Consider the following 19,964-nt stretch of genomic DNA (forward strand, 5'->3'; position numbering starts at 1 on the left):
TTGACTCCATCGTGTAAAGTAGTAGACACTCTTGTAGTTGATGTCCTGGGATTTTGGCGCCAGACGTCGACCACTGTGTTCTCAGTTGCATAGCAAGGTAAACGACATTGTGTTGAGTTGTGCAGTCTCCAGGGAGTTCCACGTGGGGTTGATGAAACTTGTGAAAAATTCATAGCCTACTGCCGTATTTTGTTTTTGTTATTTTTCTTTTAAATCATTTTAAAAGAAACTCTCTGTTAACTCTGCCACAAGCTGTGAAAGCACATGAGCTGCCCTCTAAAAGGACTCAGTAGCTTACACACTGTTAAAATTACCTGTTGCAAATATGGTCAACAATAAAATTAAAGCTACAAGAACCCCGGAAGTAATTGTGTCCTGTGTGGCATCTAATTCCACAGGCTATATAAGCATATGTTGTTTCTTTCAGGAGGGGTGTGGTGATCCCGTTGGAGGGGCAGGCAATGGTAAGGGAAACGCTGAGTGGAAGGCACAGTTTCTCAATACAGGCTGTGTGCTTTTCTTTGAGTGTTCTGATATTTTCACAGTATTTATATAGCACCTAGACCTGCTTTATAATCAAAAAAGAAATGGATATCTCCCTTTCTACAATATGTCACCTTTAATGGATACACAAGACAGAAGTTCATTTAATATTTTCATTTTAATTAGAAAACTTGATGGGTTGGGAACATACATTATACACACACACACACAAACACACATGCTGGAGCGACTCTCCAGCTGGTCTGGCAGGACCTGGGGATCTTCTAGGAGGAATTTGAGCAAGTTGCTCAAGAAAAGTCATCTGAGTTGCTCTGTTTGTCCTTTTCCCACCATGAATCTGATCTGGATAAGCAGCTAGAAAATGGATGGATGGATCTTATTATGTGACTTAATCATGAGGAATATCAACTATTTTACTTTGTTAATCACAGATAACGATATTGTTTGAGGAGGAGTCATAGCAATAGCATAGAGACTGAAATTAAAATCAAAGTCTCAATTGCTCAATTTGTTCTTGTCTCCACAAGCTAAAAGTTGCAAGGGATCCAGGACAGTATGATGCAGGCAATTCAAACATACAAAGGACATGAAAAACTATGAATATTACAAATTTCGGCCATTAATACTCCATACATGTCAAGCTGTCATGGAGGTCTGGAAACATTTTTAAAAAGAGACTCCTGTCTTCATTAGTACAAATTGGGACAGATTGGTCTGCCATGTTCATTTTAAAGATTAGCAGTATTACAGTTAACAGTCCCAGGCTGTCAAAACATTGTATGTTGCCATAGTAAGCTAATAAAGCACGAACACAATATCTATACTTGTGAAACACTGAAATGAAATGGACAAAATGGCCAGGACACCAGTCTCTGATGTAGTATAAGCTGCTTTTTACTCATGTGCCAAACAATTTTGAGCAGTTCAACTGAATGTCTTGTTGAGGATGGGAATTGTGTGGGCCTATGAAATGCTGTGAAAATATTGCCATTGCTATTGTTCGAAACTCCAAATAACTCCATCTTTATGCACTATAATTATCTATCACTGAATAGAACCAAAGGCTCAGCTCCAAAACAATAGAGCATTAAATTGTGAAACCACTTTAAAATGAATGCACCCAAAGTAAGACTCTTCAGTGTTATAAGTACAACAAGTAGATCCATCTGAGTATCCATCAGTATTCCATCTTCCTCCGTGTCTTTGATTTAGACTACATTAAATCAAGGGAAAATTGAGATTTGGATCAAAACTTCAGTTATACTGCTGAAATGGAAAACAAATTTGTCATCGAATGTGCCATTTTCCATCTTCTATCCACCACACTGAGATAGGCTACAGCCAAACCAAGCTCATTTTCAACCGACTCAATAAAACTATATATAGTTGAATGTGCTTACAATGTATGCACATCTATTCATGGATTCCATCATAACTTTCACACCAAACTATCAAATGATGCAGTGGAGTGCGCATGTGTGGGGGCAGGGGTGGGAATGTGTTGTGTTCCATCAAGAGTGTGGGAAAGGGAGTCTGAGAGGGCATTTCCAGTTCCATTTTCCGAGAAGTACTCTGCTCTGACGAGTTCCAGGTGATCGCTGTAGAGGAGACAATGGAAAGTTGAAGTAGGAAAAGTTGCTTCACATACTGCAGCTCCTGATATTTGGTCAACCTTGGGACAAGATGAGAGGAAAGTAAGGGGAGGGAAGACTCATGTTATGCGTGCAGTGCCCGGGCAGGGGCAATAATGATTCAGAGTCTCTTCATGAAGTCTGGGGACTCCATTGTAGGCTTCATTTTGTTGACTGTCTCTTGCAGCTGTTGCTTGGTTTCCTCATCCAAATTCCTTATCAAGTCATAGCCAAGTATCTCATCATTCAAACAGGCCATGATAAGAATGTAACTGATGAAACTGACATCTTTACTGATTGCTGCACAGCTATAATGTTGAGTACATTGTACATTATCAACAACTGTGTCTTGATCTCACCTCTTGTCACACTGTGCCACCTGTTGATACAAAATGTTTGCTTTGTCCAGAGGAATACAGTTTAAAGCAATTATACAAATGAAAAAAAGGTGAATGCAGTAGAAGTAGAATAATATAACCTTGTAATTTCTTTAATCATTTGCACCAATAAGGCCCCCATGGGACACAAATTAAACGTGTCTATCATTGACAAACATACTTGGCCAATATTTTAACACAAAATAATGCCCCCGTAAGAAAAATACCTCTGGTAGCAGGACATCAAAAATATATTTCACCTTGTCTTGTGTGGCTCTGTGTGGAAGGGTGGTATCAAACAACCCAACATCCAACAGAGTGTGTACACTCTGTCAAATTGGTCTTCATTGAACCAAATGCAGGCCAAGCCATCTGCAGCATGCTGACAGAAAGCTTTCTCTGTCCCTCCGACAAGTGCCCACAAGCATAAATGTATACAAATGTATATAAATGTATATAAATGCATTTATATACATTTAAATGTATATAAACGTATATTATAGAGACTATCTTACATCATCATTTGTGACGTGACATTTTTGACAGTCTGATTAGTACTGAAAGAGGAAGTTGATTTTAAACAAGTGAGTCAGAGACAATTAAAACCCTACAACAATGAAGGACATAGTTGTAACAGCTTGTATTTAATCAAGTTATAAAATGTCTGGTTATCAACACCAAACCAGAAATATGTTCATCTACAAAAAATTGTCAGTTGTGTAAGCAGGTACTTGTTCTGTGACTTAATGTCATTTTTAGATAACTTTCTGTGACAATGTGTCAGTGTAATTAGGTTTGTACCAAAAGGGCCATGTTATGTTGAGCAGGTTTACATGAAGCCAAATGAAGAAAGGTTTTGAAACCAGATCAACAACAACCAGAAATTTTTCAAAACCCACTTAAAGATGTTCTTCTACCACCTTGTCCTGTGCTATAAAACTCACAAGTGCTTCGTTGGCATGGTGATGTGCATCTTCTGCTTTTCGTGCTTTTTCCAGGTGAAAACATTTAGATTAAGGTTAAATGATTATATTTGTTCTCATTTTGTGCTGTACAATGTTTACATCAAATATTTGCATTGTAATACTAAGAATGTGCCATTGCACATTGTGCATCGCATATGTATCTGGCCCGTAAACAAATAAAGCTATCTTTTTATCAGATTAGAAGTTGTATGCATTTCTAGATATATAAGCACCTGGCTCACTCCTGTTACTAGCAAACAGACCATGAGCCAGTACTCGTAAAAATATTTGATAACATTTCTTTAATCTTTTTAGATCTACTGTTTTTAGCATCCATGGATGTAAGTCCACACTTTGTTAAGATCAAGTTGGTACAAATTAATTATGTTAATGTAACACTAAGCAATTGTTAGTTTGCCCCACTTGTTTCATCAAAGTCCTAAATAATGGTAAAATGATAGTAAAATGTCAACTATGCATTGCTAATTTGTTATAACAAACGGTATGATAGTGATAGGCATGAATATATTTAAGAGCTTAATCCTTAACAAGCCAAATCAAAGATATAGGCAATGTTCCAAAGTTTTGAGGAAAATCCCTTAAATTTGGTTCACAGTTATTTACAACTACCACATGCATCCGATCAAAGATAAAAGAGACAACTTTAATTCGGATCATGGGCACCAAGTGTGGTTTTCATTAAAGTTAGATTTTAAATTAGGAATAAGAGTCCTATTGGTAATTCTTGTAAAAAAATGAATAAAAGTCTTGTAAGACGTAATAGAAAATAAAACTGATTTCCAATAGGACTGTGAAAATCCTACAACAACCAAATATTTTTTCTTACAAAAGGGGATAAAAAGTCTTATGGGATTTTTAGAAATGTATAGTTATCCTAAGGGATTTCATTGGAACCAACAGAAAAAAACATGCATGCACAATACACTGAAACTGAAGCAGCTAAATGGATGATCAGTCAGGTTTCAGTGGATAGATCCAAGACCCTGATGCTGACTTACATGGATTTATATAGATCTATCTATAATGTAATATGATTAATTTTGCATATATTATTTATCATACTATAAGGTTGTAATTTCAGCAGTTGTACATACTGTATCATAAGCAACTTAGAGTATGCTGTTTTACTAAACAACCACAAAATAGAGGCAAACCAATTGTTTACTCTGGTGAAAATAACTGCACGTTACATATACAGTGTTTATACCAGTTTACCTGTTTACCTTTCTCAACCTATTCAAAAAGACTATAGGAGCAAGTCTACAGCATCAGAGAAGCATTTCAACACTTCTCAACGCAAGGTGGGTTACATGGTTCACTGACAGCAGCTTGATCAAAGTGGACTCTCTCCTGCTCCAGAGAGAGGAGTCAAAACAGCAGCTACATATTGTTTAGTAGCTGGAGGTCGAGGTCAAGGTCCCTCTAGACACAAGTTCAGGATGCTTTAGTTGAGAGGTCATGGAAACCGCTTTCACATCCTCCAGACTGCACCTAAAGACCCAGAAGAGGTTGCAAAAGGTCAGGACATCAGGCTGGAGGACTTCTATCAGCAGCACCCGGATGTTACTGTTCTCACTTAGCTCGAGTTACAGCAGCTCATGGGTGAAATGGATGAGTTGTTCACCAAACTCAGAGGAGAAAAGGTCAAGGCCCTAAGACTCCAATCTAAAAAGAAATTCCTTGAGGTTGAGATGTAAAAAAAGAGAAGTTTGAAAGCTCTCCTGAACATCCAACAACCTGAGGAGGAAGAACAGAGGGAGAAGGACCTTGAAACAAGCCTGACCGAGCAGAGGGAGGAGGATAACAGCTGCTCTGTCCCAGGAACAAAAGGACCCGGAGACTGAAAGATGGAGGAGGACAAGTCCTGTCTCCTAGAGTCTATAAATAATACCCAGAAGACCCTTTATGAGAAGAGGAAAAGTGGATGAAAACAATGGCAGGATAGAGACGTCAGGTGGACGAGATGAAGAAAAAAACAAATAAGAACTCTCTTTGGAGAGAATTCCTCTTATTCTATTTGAAAAACAGAACTGGTCTTTATATTTTTTTGTGTTTCCAGTTGTTTTTCCATATTGTTTTTATTTGCCATGAGCTGGTAAAGTTGTGCAGTTTAAATACCCTTTTCCCTACATAGTCCAAAATAATCAATAATTTACATAAATCACAATTTGTAGTCAGGCCAAGACTTTGTAGTTCTAAGTTTCCATTTTACTAAAACATAATTTGTCAGCAAGAACAGTGACCTTCTTGTAATCAACTTACATTGTACTAATAATTTTGTTAGACTTTTCATTTGCTATTTGATTGACACCAATTGCATACAATATAAACCTTTATGTGAAGATTTAAATCTTGATTTTATTCTCAATAAAAGATTTAAGGATAAAATTAGAGCGCAAAATATGATGGATACTGCAAAAACCTCCACTTAACATAAAAATATCATTCCTACACTTACCATATATCCTGCACAGTGATTTAAACTGTGTTGGACACAAGTCTCAAACATTAGGCTTTGGTTTTGCCTTCAGTCACAGTCTTTCTCATTATGATTTAGCAATCATGACATGTTTCAAAAGCAATAACGTGCATCAGTGCTCCTGGTGAAACTGAACTAACATCTCCAAAATATTTCTGACTCCAGCAAGGGTATGTGGGGTCATTTGAAATATTATTCTTCAGCCATTTATTCTTCTAATGACTGAAAAAACAGATGCATTATCCAGAGTACTTCGACCAAAGCATATCTGTGATCTAATTATACATGACCACAAGATGAGGGCCAGCTTTCTGACCTGACCTTGCAAAGGCCCATGTGTATTTTGGCAGGTGTTTGTAGGATAAAAACCTGACGTGTCTGATAAGAAATGTGTCTCTCCATGTGCCACGTTGTCAAACAGAAAGCTCAGGCTTCAGCAAAACCCTCATTCATTTCCTTTTTGAAAAGAAACAGCAGGAGACATCTGCTCTGAGCCATGTCTGGACTGAACGCATCTCTTGGATACTTCCTGGCGTGTGTGATTTTTGCAGCCTCAGTTCGAGCACTCCTTAAAAAATGGCCAAGGTTTAGCTTCATTTTGGAGTTTGCCTCCTCTTTCATGCTGGTGGGGTGCTGGCTGGAGGTGCAGACCATTGTGGAGGTGGGTCAGTGGGCTGGGGGCTTGGGTCCTGATGTAACTGCGACCATACTGTTTGTGGTGCTGCTGACCCATGGCGTGATCAGTGGCGGTGCGTCAGGGAATCCCAGCCTGGTTGTGCTGAAGTTCCTGCAGCTCGAGGCCACCACCCTGCCCACTCTCCTCGCTGTTGCAGCCCAGTTTCTCGGGGCCCACTTGGCCCTTTATGCAGCTGTATACTACTGGGGCCTGGAGCTGACAGACATGCACATGATCAAAAACCTGATGTCAAGAGAGTGCAGCACATCACTGCTGGCCTCTTTGCTCCAGGGTTTTTTCACTGAGTGTGTCTGTGCGCTCATCTTTCACCTAGTCCACCTAAACCTGAGACGCAGATCCGCCCTGATCCGAGTACCCCTGATCGCTGTCCTCCTCACATTCCTGTCTCATACTGGTAAGTTTAAGGTGAACCTGGCCCCTCGTTTATCATCACGACAAAAAAAATACACTCTTATGAAGAAACTTTAGATTTGTAAATGAGATATTCAGAGCAGAAGAGTTTTTGAAATGTTTCAGAATGAAAACTTTTGCAAATAAAACCCATTTTAAAAAACAGTGGGACATCAGTGTAACAGACACACTCTTCTCTCTCCGTTATGGCTCAGTGCATGTGCAGTATCATCTGAGATCAGTATGCACCCTTAATGCAAAACCTACTGAGAATTCTGCCAATTTGTGCAAATTACACTTGACTGTTCTTACTCTATATGGTAGCCTAAATCAACAGCAACCTTTGTTTCCACTCCCTAGTTCACACACTTCCATTAATCAATTATTCAATCATGCATCTGTTTATGAATTCTGCTAAAGAACACTAAAAGTTATTATATTAAGTATGCTTATTGAGTATCAACCTGTCAATGAGTGGTATTTCATTGTCGGTCCTTTTTGATAACCATGGCCAGGGTTGTACTTAAATGTGTGCTTTTTCTACTGTACAAACCTACATGCACTACTTGAAGAGATCACGCATTACTTCACACCTGTTTGTACATGTTAAATTATGAGTGTCTTGGATTCTTGGTAACTTCATCTACTGCTTCCTCACAAACCCCACAAAAGATCCCGTCATTTCAAGAATGTGTTGAACATGCTCCCATATTTCTTTTCTCTTGCCATGCAAAAATGAACTTTGCACTCAGTTCTTTTATTATTTGCCTTGTATACGCTTTATACACAGGACAACAAAAACGTCATTTAATACATGAATTTAGCAACTAACATGAACTTTATTTTTCATTTTCCAGCCAGAGGCTACACCTCAGCCTTCGTGAATCCGTCCTTAGCTTATGGCCTCACCTTCCACTGTCCTGGATTTACCTTCACAGAGTATGCAGTGGTCTACTGGCTGGGCCCTATCACAGGTAAATTACATTAAAATGAAATATACATGCATACTAGTACATGCATATGTGAACACTCTGGTTACAGTGATTTTATGTTTTCTAGGCATGATTCTGGCTCTTCTCTTGTACATGGGCCATATTCCAAGGATTTTTGCCAAGAACCTACTATATTTTCAGAAGACGCGTTTCAGAGTGCCAAAGGGGGACAAAGGAGAAAAGAAGAAAATGTGAAAGAAAGTGCCTTTTTCTTTTTTATAAATCAACCCTTTAGGAAAGTACGCAACAACAAATGGTCACTGGTCAAGAGATATTTACTTTCAATATTTCAAACCTGTACAGAAAAAAATAAGATATTTGGGGGAAAAAAAATCTTTTACTTGTTCCATTCTCGTCAGCTGTTTTCAATAAAAATATGACTGAGTCTCAATCATTGTTTCTTTAGGAACGAAACCACCTTCACCAACACGGCTTCCTTTAAATCCACCAGGTGCAGGACGCCACATGGTGGCAGCATCAAGAATGACACTGCTGAACAGTGATACAAGCTGCAGATAAAAACGATCTCATAGAGGCCAAAAACAAACTAAATCAACTAAACGGAATTAATGGAAAAGAGACTAGTTCCTTCAATTTATGAAATGTCTCATACAGTATTTGACACTCAGGAGAGGGGAGCTGCTTGTGTCCCGGCAGTACTTGCAACAGGTGTAGAAGGCACTGACCCAGCAGGCTCTGAGTCTTTTGGCTGACTATTAGCAGAAGGGCCTCGATCTGTGGATGAAAAAGAATAAACAATAACGATCAGTACCAGGTTTTTTAACAATAGGAGGCCATGAAAAATGTGAATTTTATAGCCAATTTAATGGTCCTTTAATGCTACATATCTTGATGCTTCAGTGGAGGTTGTTTATTGTTTAGCTGGGCACAGTATGCGTATGGTAAACCTTCCTCTGTCAAGTTGGGATATAGTATTGAGTTGACATTACCTGGCTGTTTTTGTTGCTGTAGCTGAGCCTCGGGACGGTCTACCCACAGACAATAATCTGGATTATTCAATAATGTCTTGCTCTGCCCACAAATGCGACATCTCACCACAGTGAAGCGAGTCTTGCCATTTTTTCCTGAGAAACAAAGTCAACAAAAGGCAGGTAAGGGACTAAAACAGAGATAATATGCCTCTCTATGTGTTTCTTTCAATGTAAAATTTCTTTAAAAGGTAAATTGTCTTAAAATGCCTCTAGAGCATCTGCAATCTAAATACATTTAGTATCTAATACAAGATAACATGGGAATCTAAATAGCAAACTGGCTTACTTCGTTGTCTTGTTGTAGCAGTTACACCAGGGATGAGCAATGAGCAGCACTTCTTGCATAATGTTCTTTTTACTGATGGGTCTCTGCAATAAAATGAATTAACAGATGTTGAAAACTCATATTTATGCTTGGGAGGGTGAGACATAAAGGAAAACGCTGGTGTTGTTCTATATTTTTCTTGTTGTCAACAAATGCCCCAAACAGACTGATAGCAACAATGTGTTAGTCCGTCGCTCAGTAATTTCCAACTTTTCTACCCTCTGTGACACTCAGCTGCAAGCCTACTTGTTCCTAATTAAAATGGGTCACAAATATGTAGTTTCAATTTTAATAAAAGTTGGTTGTTGGTTGAGCTCATAGGACTTGATTTTACAATCCTGTATTGTTATTGGCAAACATTTCTTGAGTGGGGGTAGGGGGTAAACGCTTCAGGTGGGCACCCTCCCTCCTTGGTGTTTCGTTGATAGGCCCACGCAGCAACAGAACTTCAGGAGGATCAGTCAAGTCCAGGTTTTTTCTATCAATAAATCTGTTTATGTGGACTTTAAATCATAAGCGAATCTCAGGAGGATCAGACAAGTCCAGTTTTCTTCTCAGTCATTTTGTAAAACAGCTGGGCACAGTAGTTATGATCAAACAACTGAAACAGACTATTTTCAGCTGTGGATTAACATACATTTGGTGTACATAGTTAGTATTTCAGCAGATGATAACAATGAAGGAAGATGTCAATCAGTGCAGCGTTGTCGCTCATTGATGTGTTTTCAATAGTTTAGGATCAGTAATGGAGCTCTATGGCATGATATATGATGATATATTAGGCTTTGGCTACACAGACAATACTTGTTATTGAAATCAGTTCATTATTGGTTCGGGTCTTTTCATGGGATTTGTTGACAATAAGAAAAATGTAGAAGATCACCAGACTCTCACCAGTGAATCAAGTCACTCAACAGTAACTTTCAAAAATTGGATGTTGGATGTTGGTATTGTGAATCCTGAAAAAACAAATGTTTCCAAATAGGTTTGATTAGCTGCATCTCTTGTTCATATGAAACCTTGTACAGCAGTGAAAATAATAACACACACACACAACAAAACATACTGCTTTATATAAAAGTAACGTACTTTACTTCACATAAGTAACTCTGTGGGAGGCAACAGTAACATCACTCAGAAGAGATAGACTTTACTTACTGTCGAAGAACTAAACGTCTTGCTATGGTCTTCTGGGTGAAACAGTAGAAACGAGCCAGCTCCACATTTTCTGGGTTTTGAGCTATAACACAATGTGCAGCCTGTAAAGGGATAAAACCGATAGAGTAAAAGCATTAAATACTTGGTTAGTGAGGTGGCTCGTTAGCATGTTAGCCATGTAGATGGCATCTAGAAAGCGATTAACTTATACTTTACTGTTCATTTCCTACCTGGTACAGATAGTTCAGTCTCTGGTAAGCTTCTTTGTCTTTCAAGTGTACTGCCATTTCACACAAAGCTAAGAAAACCAGTCGCAGTTGTGTCTTGTTACAGTTTTCTACTCAAGCCTCTCTGACAGGGTCGCGTCAATATGGTTACCCCATGGGTTACCCTCGATTTGTATTAATGCGAGAAACTATCGCGAGATTTGTACGCGTTGTTTCTTCATTGTGTGCTTTAGGAAAAAAACAAAACAAAATAAAACAAAAAATGCTTGGTTAGGTTTACAGAAAGATCATGATTTGGGTTAAAATGATAACTCTCGCGAGACCTTTCGCGGCGAATCGCAGGTCTAGGGTTACCAGCCAGACACGACATGACCATGGTAGAACATGTTTTGCTTTATCTTTTTTTTTGTGTGTGTGTGTTTTATACTTTACACTTTGTATTTCATTGTGCTATGGACCCTCCATGAGTTGTGTCCTTAATAAAATGTGAATTGAATTGAACACAACTATTACACATCCGGGGCAATTCTTCAGAATAAAAGCGCAAACCAACTCACACGAGTCACAATACGCTACTTCAAAATAAAGCCACCTCAAGCTCTGTCACATACAAACTGAACTTTTGTCTGCACTGCTGAGAATCCAGTTATTGTAAAATAAACAAATTCTGACAATAAATAAGTCTTCAGTGGTTCCACTGGAAACCTGCGGACTATAATGAAAGGTTAACTGTCCTTAGTTTCCCTGTGTTACTTCAGAGAAAAAGGGTATATTACCGCACACCAATCACTTTCACACCCAAATCACAAAAGCAAGAACAGTTGCATTTATTTGTGTGCGCAGACAAGGTTGTTAGTCGTCCAGAAGAGAAAAAGAAATAGTCAACAAATTGTCTTTACCAGCCTTCGATAACTAGCCAGTATGATATGGCCAGTTAAAAAACAAAACAAAACAAAACACTAAGTACACAATATACACATGGGAAAAGCGCATTTGTTAAGTCCAGAAGAACACAAAGGACAGAGTTCAACATACAATACTCATTTTTAATAACAACAATAGAGAAGAAAGTATAAACCCTGTCAATCTAACATTTTAATTTGCCTGTAAGGTGCACCTCTGGTATCAGGAGACTAATGATACAGGGGGGAGAACTGGTACAGTAGGTCTGTCGAATGTGACAATCGAAGAAAGTCAATGACATGATCACAACACATGCTCATGATGATGAATGCACTGAAATGTTTCCTATAAAACCGGTGGGAGAAATGTCCATAAAAACACGAGTCATTGAAAGTGTTCATTGAATGAGACTCATTATATAACAAGAAGGGGGACAAATATGAAATTCAAGTATCAAAATAACTAAGACACTGACAAGCTGAAAAGGTAAATTACAAAGGTAGTAAAAATCATGGGAAAAGAAACACTGACACAATCAACAATACATTAGGCAACATTTTGCATTTGTTTAAGGCAGTTGATTAAAAAACTAAACAGAACTAGGCATCTTCTTCATTCCAAGTTAAATATAAGCCTAGCCCTAACTTGTCACCAGGAGATCTGTTTACAAAATAACTACGCCTGACTCTGAAACTAAGCACTTTAGTTTGACTTGTCTTCTGACATCTGAGTGAGAGTAGAGTTCATATGGACAGCGGTGGGGTTGTGCTCTATATTTTTGGTCTTCTTCACAGTGAGGTTTGTCAGGGCTTATAAGGCTGGTGCATCAAGAGTGGTAAATCACTCTCAGCCTATTGTCTGGCACAAAAATCTAAATGGTTGGCACATATATGTGCACAGCATGGGAAGGCAGGGTCACTAGTTTCATCAGCTAACGATTGCCCTTCATGGCCTCCTTGGCTGCCAGGATGAGAGGTGTGAGACTGGAGAGGGGCTTCGCCAGCTTCAGGAACGGATGCTGCACACCAGGACAAAGATCGACAGAGACAAGAGGAGGAGGGGAAAGGAGAAAATGATTGAATCAAATGCAATGTAAATTTAATTAAAACACTGAATAATTTAATAAAAAAAGAAAGCCAATAACAGAAGGAGTTATTAACCTGCAACAGCTCTTTTCCTCCGCCTCTCTTCTCTACATCCATTTCCAGGCAACGGTTGAGGAAATCTCTGAAGACTGGAGACAGCTTCTCTGGGTTCTGAAGCTCGGGGGTGCCGTTAGTGGCAATCAGATATAATGCCTGCAAGAGAGGAGGAGTTGAGAGAAAAAAAGAAGATCAAGAGCTGTGAGATCTAATTTCAGGAAATAACTCACTTGCAGCAGATGAATCAAGTCAAACTGGTAAAGTGAGCAAATTAAAAGTTTTTTTTATTAAATGACATGAACATCATGTTGTAAACACAAAAGTATCTCAAGGAAAAGCTTGTGACCCTGAGCATTTTCCATCTGCTAACCCTGCATTCAGACAGCCACCATGAGGTCCTTTCCTATTTTACAGATCTTAATAATAATGACGTCATCCTCACAATCTACTGTAGGTGATTTACTGGTAAAAAATAAGTTGGTAATCAACTGTAGAATGAGGATTTTCTAATCCAGATATTAGTATTTTCACATGAAAGAGGCAAAGTTTTTAACATGCGATGTGAACATATGCAGAGCAGCGTGTTTATATAAAATAAGTTAGAAGGAAATTAATGCTCACTAAGGCTGCAAAAAGTTGCACGATTCAATGGACTTGCTGACAAAACACAATAGTATTTATACACAAGACTATGAAGTAGTCATAGAGGTAGCAGAAAGTAATTCAATAAAAAGGAACTGGACAGAAATATTTGTGTCTTGACAGCTTCAGCTAACAACAACTAGTCAGCTGTTAAGTGCTTATGCCTCGAATGTTGTTGTTAGTGCATGTAGAGAGAAGGACAAACTCTCATGGGACTTTTGTCCTGGTTTTGTGTTGACTCATAAAGTTTAAGATATTTTTTGGTATAAAATAAGTTTCTGAGGTAATATAAATTGTTTCACCCCTACATCACACTCTGCCTTTGACCTTTTTTTAAAGTGAAACTAAATTTTCACACAGATGATTTAATTGGGAGACTTTCATATCAAAGTGTTGGAACTGAACATGTCATAGAAGTAAGAATTAAATAAAAAAGGACAGTTAATTAAGACACCCTGGCTACCTGATTTTACACCACACTTCTCCATGTTATACTAAAGGTACAGAAAGGACAGAAAATGCTCTTTACTCACTCGTAGTGGGTTCTCGTTCAGGTAGGGGGGCTCTCCTTCAACCATCTCAATAGCCATAATTCCCAGCGACCAAATGTCTACTTTAGGCCCATAAGCCTTTCTGGTCACCACCTCAGGAGCCATCCAGTAAGGCGTGCCTACCATGGTGCTGCGTTTGCTTTGCTCTGGAGTGATCTGGGCGCAGAAGCCAAAATCGGCTGTCGAAGAGATGGAGAAGAGTAATTATATGGTAACAGTGAAAAGGCATTGGCATTAAGAAAAACAGTGATGACAGAAGAACAGGACTTACTAAGCTTGACAGAACCGTCCATCCCGAGTAACACGTTGTCACTTTTAATGTCTCTGTGGATGACCTGGTTCGCATGCAGGAAATCCAATGCTTGTAAACACTGCAAGTATGGGAGGAGACGGGGGGGAGAGTTCTTGAGAATTCAGTTTTGTTTCATTTTGATTCTTTCATATGAGTCTGGTTGTAAAGAGTGCGGCGTACCTCTCGGCAGACAGCAGCTATCTGGGCCTCATCCATACAGGTTTCTGTCACCACATCTGTCAGTGAGCCACCGGCCAGATACTCCATGACCACAAACAGCTCCTCCCCCATCAGGAAACTGATGTACAAACACAAATACACAACGTCACATACTGGTCTAAACATTATAATCTAATCCATCGTAGCTTTCATGACCGCTTCTTAAATTTATTCTAATCATAATTATAGTTTTTACAAAGCTGTGACGGTGCAGGTTTATTTTCACTCATACCTGTCTAAAAAGTTGACAATGTTGGGGTTCTTCAACTCCTTCATCACTAGAATCTCGTTGATGATCAGCTCCTTCTTTGGCTGCTTTTGTAGGTTGATCTGTTTAATGGCGACCTGTAGAAAAACCGCAGCTCTGATTAAGTGCTGATAAAGTAACATCTTTACAATTGAAATATCTAATGTCTTTTTGAACTTCCACTTTTTCTGCTTCCTCTAATCCTTTCTTTCAAAGTAAATCACTGTTCTTCTGGTGCTGTATTAATACTTACTATTGACTACAATGTGCTGATCGTTTAGTGACTTTCATTATATGGCTGACACCATTTAATCTGTCTCATGTAGATGCTGAAACATCAAACTGACCTTAAGATAAAAAATATTTCTGTTAAAAGTATCTTTGTATTCCTTATGTGTGGCTACTTCATCCTGCCGTGTCCTTGGTTAGTCTTATAATAGTCTCCACATCTCCTCATCTATTCTTTAATCACTATTTACCTCCTGTCCTGTGGCAACATCAATGGCGGTGAATACTGTTCCTGATGCTCTGTGAGGAGACAGAGATGAGAAATTTACTTTAATGCACATTTCAACAAACAGTCCACTCAAGCTGATGTGCAAATGTATTAAACAGTTTACTGCGTGAAGTGTTGCGCAAGGATTTGTGTGTTACTGACTCAACCCAACTTTCACTGGAAGACTTAAGATCTGTCCAGTACTGTCAAGGTTTTGTTGAGTTATCTGGTTTCACTAAACCTGACATTGATGATACTGAAAATCAGTCTCACAAAGCTGGTTATCAACCGGTAACCCAGGACATATTCAGCTTTACAAGACTGGAATATTAGGATATGATGATCAATATCCAATAAAGTCAATATCATCCAAGTGTGAGTAAATTGCAGCTGGACATGGTGAGTTTAAAAATGTAATTTTGCAACAAAAATGTCACAGATTTTGCTGAGAAAATTAAGGCCTTATTATTATGATTATCATCATCATTATTAAAGCAACATTGCTTATATTCAACTGATGCATCTGCACTCACCCCTGACCAATTTTTTCATATCTGGTGTACTTCTTCTTGGGATCCCCAATGCTGACTATGGTTCCTGTAAATGAGATAACAGTCACATGTGTAAACAAAGTGATTTAATCTTGTGTTGCTGCAACAATAGATTAGTTATATAAATGAGGTTTACTCAGTTTGTCCATGATCTCTTCATCTGACATCTTGCCCTTCTTTTTCTGTCTGTCTGCAGCCCTGGAGGATGCATCGTCTGTACACGTGCTTGGAGCAGGGATGGGGTCAATAACAGAGCGAGTATACACCTGTGCAACACACCAAAACAATAACCAAAGACAATCGAATAAAGAAATAAATCTGAAGAGCAATATATAAGAAAGTAAAATATGAAAAACTGGTTTTAAAAGAAATCCAAAAAAGATCATTATGATGCTGTCAAGCTTATGTATGGCAGGGAACTTACACTCTTTGTGTGTTCTGGTCTTGGTGCCACAACAGGAGGAGGAGTTTCATCATCGTCATCATCATCGATGTCTTTGATATTCGGAGATGAGGGTTCAGTGCCTTTTTTGACAGGCTAATTCAAAGTGAGAGAAAAAAAATTAGTGCACTTTATATGACAAAACAACAGAAAAATAGCATGTGATTTTCAACAGCGTTGAAATACTTACAGACTGCGGCCCTGGAGTGAATGCATCTTTTTCTGTGAATGAAAAAAATAAACATATTGTATGACTACTTCTGGTCACTACTACATGATCTCAAAGGGTCTTAAAGAGGTTTCTCTTTTCGGGAAAACAATAGATTCCTGGTTGTTATCTACTCGCAGGGAAAGGTATTTTACCCACAAACAAGCAACAAGCAACAAGACCTATTCCCTCCACTGGAAAAAATGAATTTAGCAACTTAGTATCAATTCATAACACCCTGTAGTTTTCCAAAATAACTTAAATCCACTATTTAACATAGAGCTTTACCAGAAGATGAGAAGCTGAGGTACTTTTGACGACCGTTGCCTGTGGAGTCGTAGAACTTAAGAACGTCGAGCACAGCCTGCGGGTTTTTCTTCTGCTCTGACTTGGTGATGTTTGAGGTCTGGAGTAGTCGAGCCCATTGCTCTGGCATACCCTGTGCACGGCAGGTGGACAACAACAATGGTGTCAAAATGTCACGATAATACAGACTGAGGTAAAACGTAACCATGTGTTTTGGTCAGTAGTCAAGTGTCAAACAGTGGGGGATTATTGAAAGTAAAAATATACGTGTAAGAGTGATCAAACTGTGAAAACTCACAGTGAACTCCCCTGTGACAGCATCGAACCCAACGTGTATGGTGTGTTCAAAATCTGAAGGTGGTGAGATCTCTGGTCGCTCTTTGTCTCGATCTTTCTTTCTACCACCTGAAAGAAACCAAAACCTTATTGAAATGAAATGTGACTACATTTAGACTGATTACACCACTTAAAATTCTTTTATCCTAAAGAGGGAATGCTTAGATGTTTGTATTCTTGAACTCTCCCTCTCACCTTTCTCAGCCCCAGAGAAGATTGAGATGATCTTGTTGCGAGGTTTCCTCTCCTCTGGGACAGAAGGCAGCGGTTTGGAGCTGTGGTTGGCTGAGAGCGAGTCTTTGCTGGAGCCGGTGCTAAAGATGGTACTGCTCATCCTGACTGGAGGGGCTGGGGGTTTATCCTCAGGGTCTCCGTTATCACACATTGCTCTGGGTCGTTGCGAGCCTTACAGGGTGTCTGAGAGGGGCAGGGGGAGCACGGCGGGCGAGGATGGAGAGGGTGACAAACAGAGAGGGGAGCAAGACAGCGCTCACATCAGCAAGAGGCACGGGTGTGCTCATGCACTACAGGAGGAGGTGCAGAAAGTGATGGCAGAAGAGAAAGTACCTGGGAGAGAACAAGACATTAGTATGACCATAAACATACTATAGTAAGATTACAAACACAGCATGATGCAGTAATAAATGATCAGGAACTTCTCTCTCCAACATCAATATGCTATTGAAGCCCAGGAGTATATAATATATTGAGGGAATATACAATAGTGTGGTGCAGAAAACAGTACACACAATCTGAACTCTTCTCAGTCTCATCATTACAGCACTGAGGCAAAACTTAACAAGAATTGCAAAGTACCACTACTTAATATTCTAATGCAACCCAGAGTGGACAAAAGGTGGCTCAACTGAAGCATAACAACAAATCATATGTTAATGTTTAACTAAGAAAGGGGGACAGAGCAGGGACTACAACATTTCAAGCTAAGGGAGAGACTGAACAAAGCTTATTTGACACAATTTTCACCCTCTGCTAGTCAGAGAAAGTCTGAGAAACGTTGAGAGCATTTTCAGCCATCTGTGAAGTATCTCTTTAGTGTCCTGTGTCCTATCTTAAGACCAACAGAGATGAGTAAATAACGGATAATGTAAGTTGCTCTTACGTTAACTTACTCCCACTTGGTACAGGAATGAAAAGCTGACACTTTATTGCTTCTTGTTTGGATATAAAATGCCCCATTTTCGATTTGTAGTCCACATTTTTCCCCATATAACGGTATTTCTGCCCTCATGCCTATTAAAAAATGCCCTTCAAAAAAGGTAACAACAGGGGCGGCTAGCAAGCTAACGTTAGCACGACAAGCTACACTTACGTTTGCAATTCTGCGAGATCAGCGCTCAGCTAAAACTAACTAGTCTGACACCAGAAGTAATGTGTTTACACCCGAGAAATGAACCTTTGCCAAGAGTTGGTTCAGACAGCAGTGCAGAGGTTTGCAAAGCGGCAAACTATCCAGTAGAAATCAGTTTTATTTGCTGGCTAAGTTAGCGAAGACGACGCAGGAGCAGCAGAGCTCACCGGACACTCACACACCAGTTAAACTTGAGCACAGCTGGACTTGATCCTCCTCCACGGTTTGGAAAACGTCTGTAAACCCGTTAAAAGTGCTTCCTCTGACTCATGGGGCCTTGATTGGTACGCAGCGCGTACAAATAACTTAGTAAAAAAAATGTGAATACAACTATTTACAGTGCAACTTTTCTTCTATCTTCTCGGCCCTTGGGTAATTCCGCTATGGCGAAGGGGAAGCGGAACTACACGACCCAGCCCAAGCCTATTCAATAAATGTTTCATATGAATGGTGTGTGTCTGTTATCTGTGTCCATAAAATACAGTCCAGTCTGCAAAGCTGCACCGAGAACACTCTGAGCTTTAATTACATGTTTGTGATCATCGTGGAAAAACATGGTGAAACTTCAGAAACTGGGAGTTAAGTTAATTCAGTCAGTCGAAAAGCATGTTAGGTAATGTAGTTCAACATTTATAGTGTGTGAATAGGGGACTGCTGATTGATCAGATTTCCACTATCAATCAGCTGGAGACTTTTAGTGTAAAATCAAGAGCCTGCTGAAGTAACCACACAACAAGCTGAGGTGGAAAATATATAAATAATCATGTTCATGGCCAATCAACATAATGTGGTCATTTTAAGATTATGAATAATACAAAATTTTAGTGTCTCAATTTAAACAATGCTATGGCAGATTTCTCACAGTATAATCTTTGAAATAGAGACTGCCAGCTGAAAGATCTTGTCCATCCTAATAACATTCAGATCAATCCACAAACCCCCATCTGATAAGATTTTTGCGTTTAGATGTTTTATTACAGAAAGTGTATGAAACCCATGACCAAAATAGTCATACATTTTGTCATTATGTTACTTGTGGATGAAACTATAGTGAAAATAAATGACTCCCCTTTTTGCTGGGGACCCCCTGGAACCTCCTCAGAGATTTAACAAACACAAAAAAATATGGTAAAGATGTTGCAACCCCTAACATCCAGTTTCCTATAATTTCCCCCTTGGAAAAAACATGTTATTCCACACTATCTGACAGTATTAGTAATATACTGTATATTCCACACCAGATTGATCCAGCTCTTCACTGAAGCTATATGATGCTCATGCTGAGTGAAATATTCAAACCCTTGACTCTATATTTTTATGGCTGCACTATTCTATCAAATGCACATATTCAAGATGTTCTGCACCTTGTTTTATATACATTTCCACAGAATACAGGTAGACATATTTGATCAAAGTTAAAGAAAGGTTCAATTACTGTGATAAATATATATTCCATATCATTCAGCTTTGCTGTTCTGTAGCTGATCATGACCTATGACTCT

At 39.0% G+C, this 19,964-nt stretch overlaps 3 protein-coding genes and 1 long non-coding RNA gene across 9 annotated transcripts; 2 read left to right on the forward strand and 2 right to left on the reverse strand.

Annotated features, from left to right (window-relative positions):
• The first annotated feature begins 52 nt into the window (after window positions 1-52).
• On the forward strand, window positions 53-4,425 carry LOC122989486. Its single transcript, XR_006405084.1, has 3 exons — window positions 53-97; window positions 428-464; window positions 2,096-4,425. It is a non-coding gene; the product is annotated as an uncharacterized LOC122989486 (long non-coding RNA).
• A 143-nt stretch (window positions 4,426-4,568) lies between these two features.
• aqp12 (aquaporin 12) lies at window positions 4,569-8,583 on the forward strand. Its single transcript, XM_044362402.1, has 3 exons — window positions 4,569-7,068; window positions 7,922-8,038; window positions 8,124-8,583. The coding sequence occupies exons 1-3, from the start codon at window positions 6,474-6,476 to the stop codon at window positions 8,249-8,251; spliced, it is 840 nt and encodes a 279-aa protein (XP_044218337.1). The 5' UTR covers window positions 4,569-6,473; the 3' UTR covers window positions 8,252-8,583.
• On the reverse strand, window positions 8,314-10,953 carry rpp21 (ribonuclease P 21 subunit). Its single transcript, XM_044362403.1, has 5 exons — window positions 10,762-10,953; window positions 10,532-10,632; window positions 9,335-9,417; window positions 9,007-9,141; window positions 8,314-8,791 (listed from the first exon to the last, which is right to left on the reverse strand). Exons 1-5 carry the CDS (start codon window positions 10,816-10,818, stop codon window positions 8,682-8,684), a joined length of 486 nt encoding a protein of 161 aa, XP_044218338.1. The 5' UTR covers window positions 10,819-10,953; the 3' UTR covers window positions 8,314-8,681.
• A 608-nt stretch (window positions 10,954-11,561) lies between these two features.
• pak2b (p21 protein (Cdc42/Rac)-activated kinase 2b) lies at window positions 11,562-18,916 on the reverse strand. Of its 6 annotated transcripts, none has more exons than XM_044361870.1 (15): window positions 18,641-18,916; window positions 17,289-17,660; window positions 17,056-17,162; window positions 16,740-16,890; window positions 16,434-16,465; window positions 16,226-16,339; window positions 15,938-16,067; window positions 15,784-15,847; window positions 15,234-15,282; window positions 14,740-14,852; window positions 14,469-14,586; window positions 14,268-14,367; window positions 13,979-14,175; window positions 12,822-12,959; window positions 11,562-12,679 (listed from the first exon to the last, which is right to left on the reverse strand). In XM_044361870.1, the coding sequence occupies exons 2-15, from the start codon at window positions 17,476-17,478 to the stop codon at window positions 12,593-12,595; spliced, it is 1,590 nt and encodes a 529-aa protein (XP_044217805.1). In that variant the 5' UTR covers window positions 17,479-17,660; window positions 18,641-18,916; the 3' UTR covers window positions 11,562-12,592. The 6 variants fall into 6 exon arrangements, with proteins under 6 accessions (XP_044217805.1, XP_044217804.1, XP_044217801.1 ...); XM_044361869.1 differs by having other exon boundaries at window positions 18,630-18,916; XM_044361866.1 differs by having other exon boundaries at window positions 18,645-18,915.
• Between the last annotated feature and the right edge of the window lie 1,048 nt (window positions 18,917-19,964).

Source organism: Thunnus albacares, chromosome 9 (genome assembly GCF_914725855.1).
Source record: "Thunnus albacares chromosome 9, fThuAlb1.1, whole genome shotgun sequence".
Taxonomy (NCBI): Eukaryota; Metazoa; Chordata; class Actinopteri; order Scombriformes; family Scombridae; genus Thunnus; species Thunnus albacares.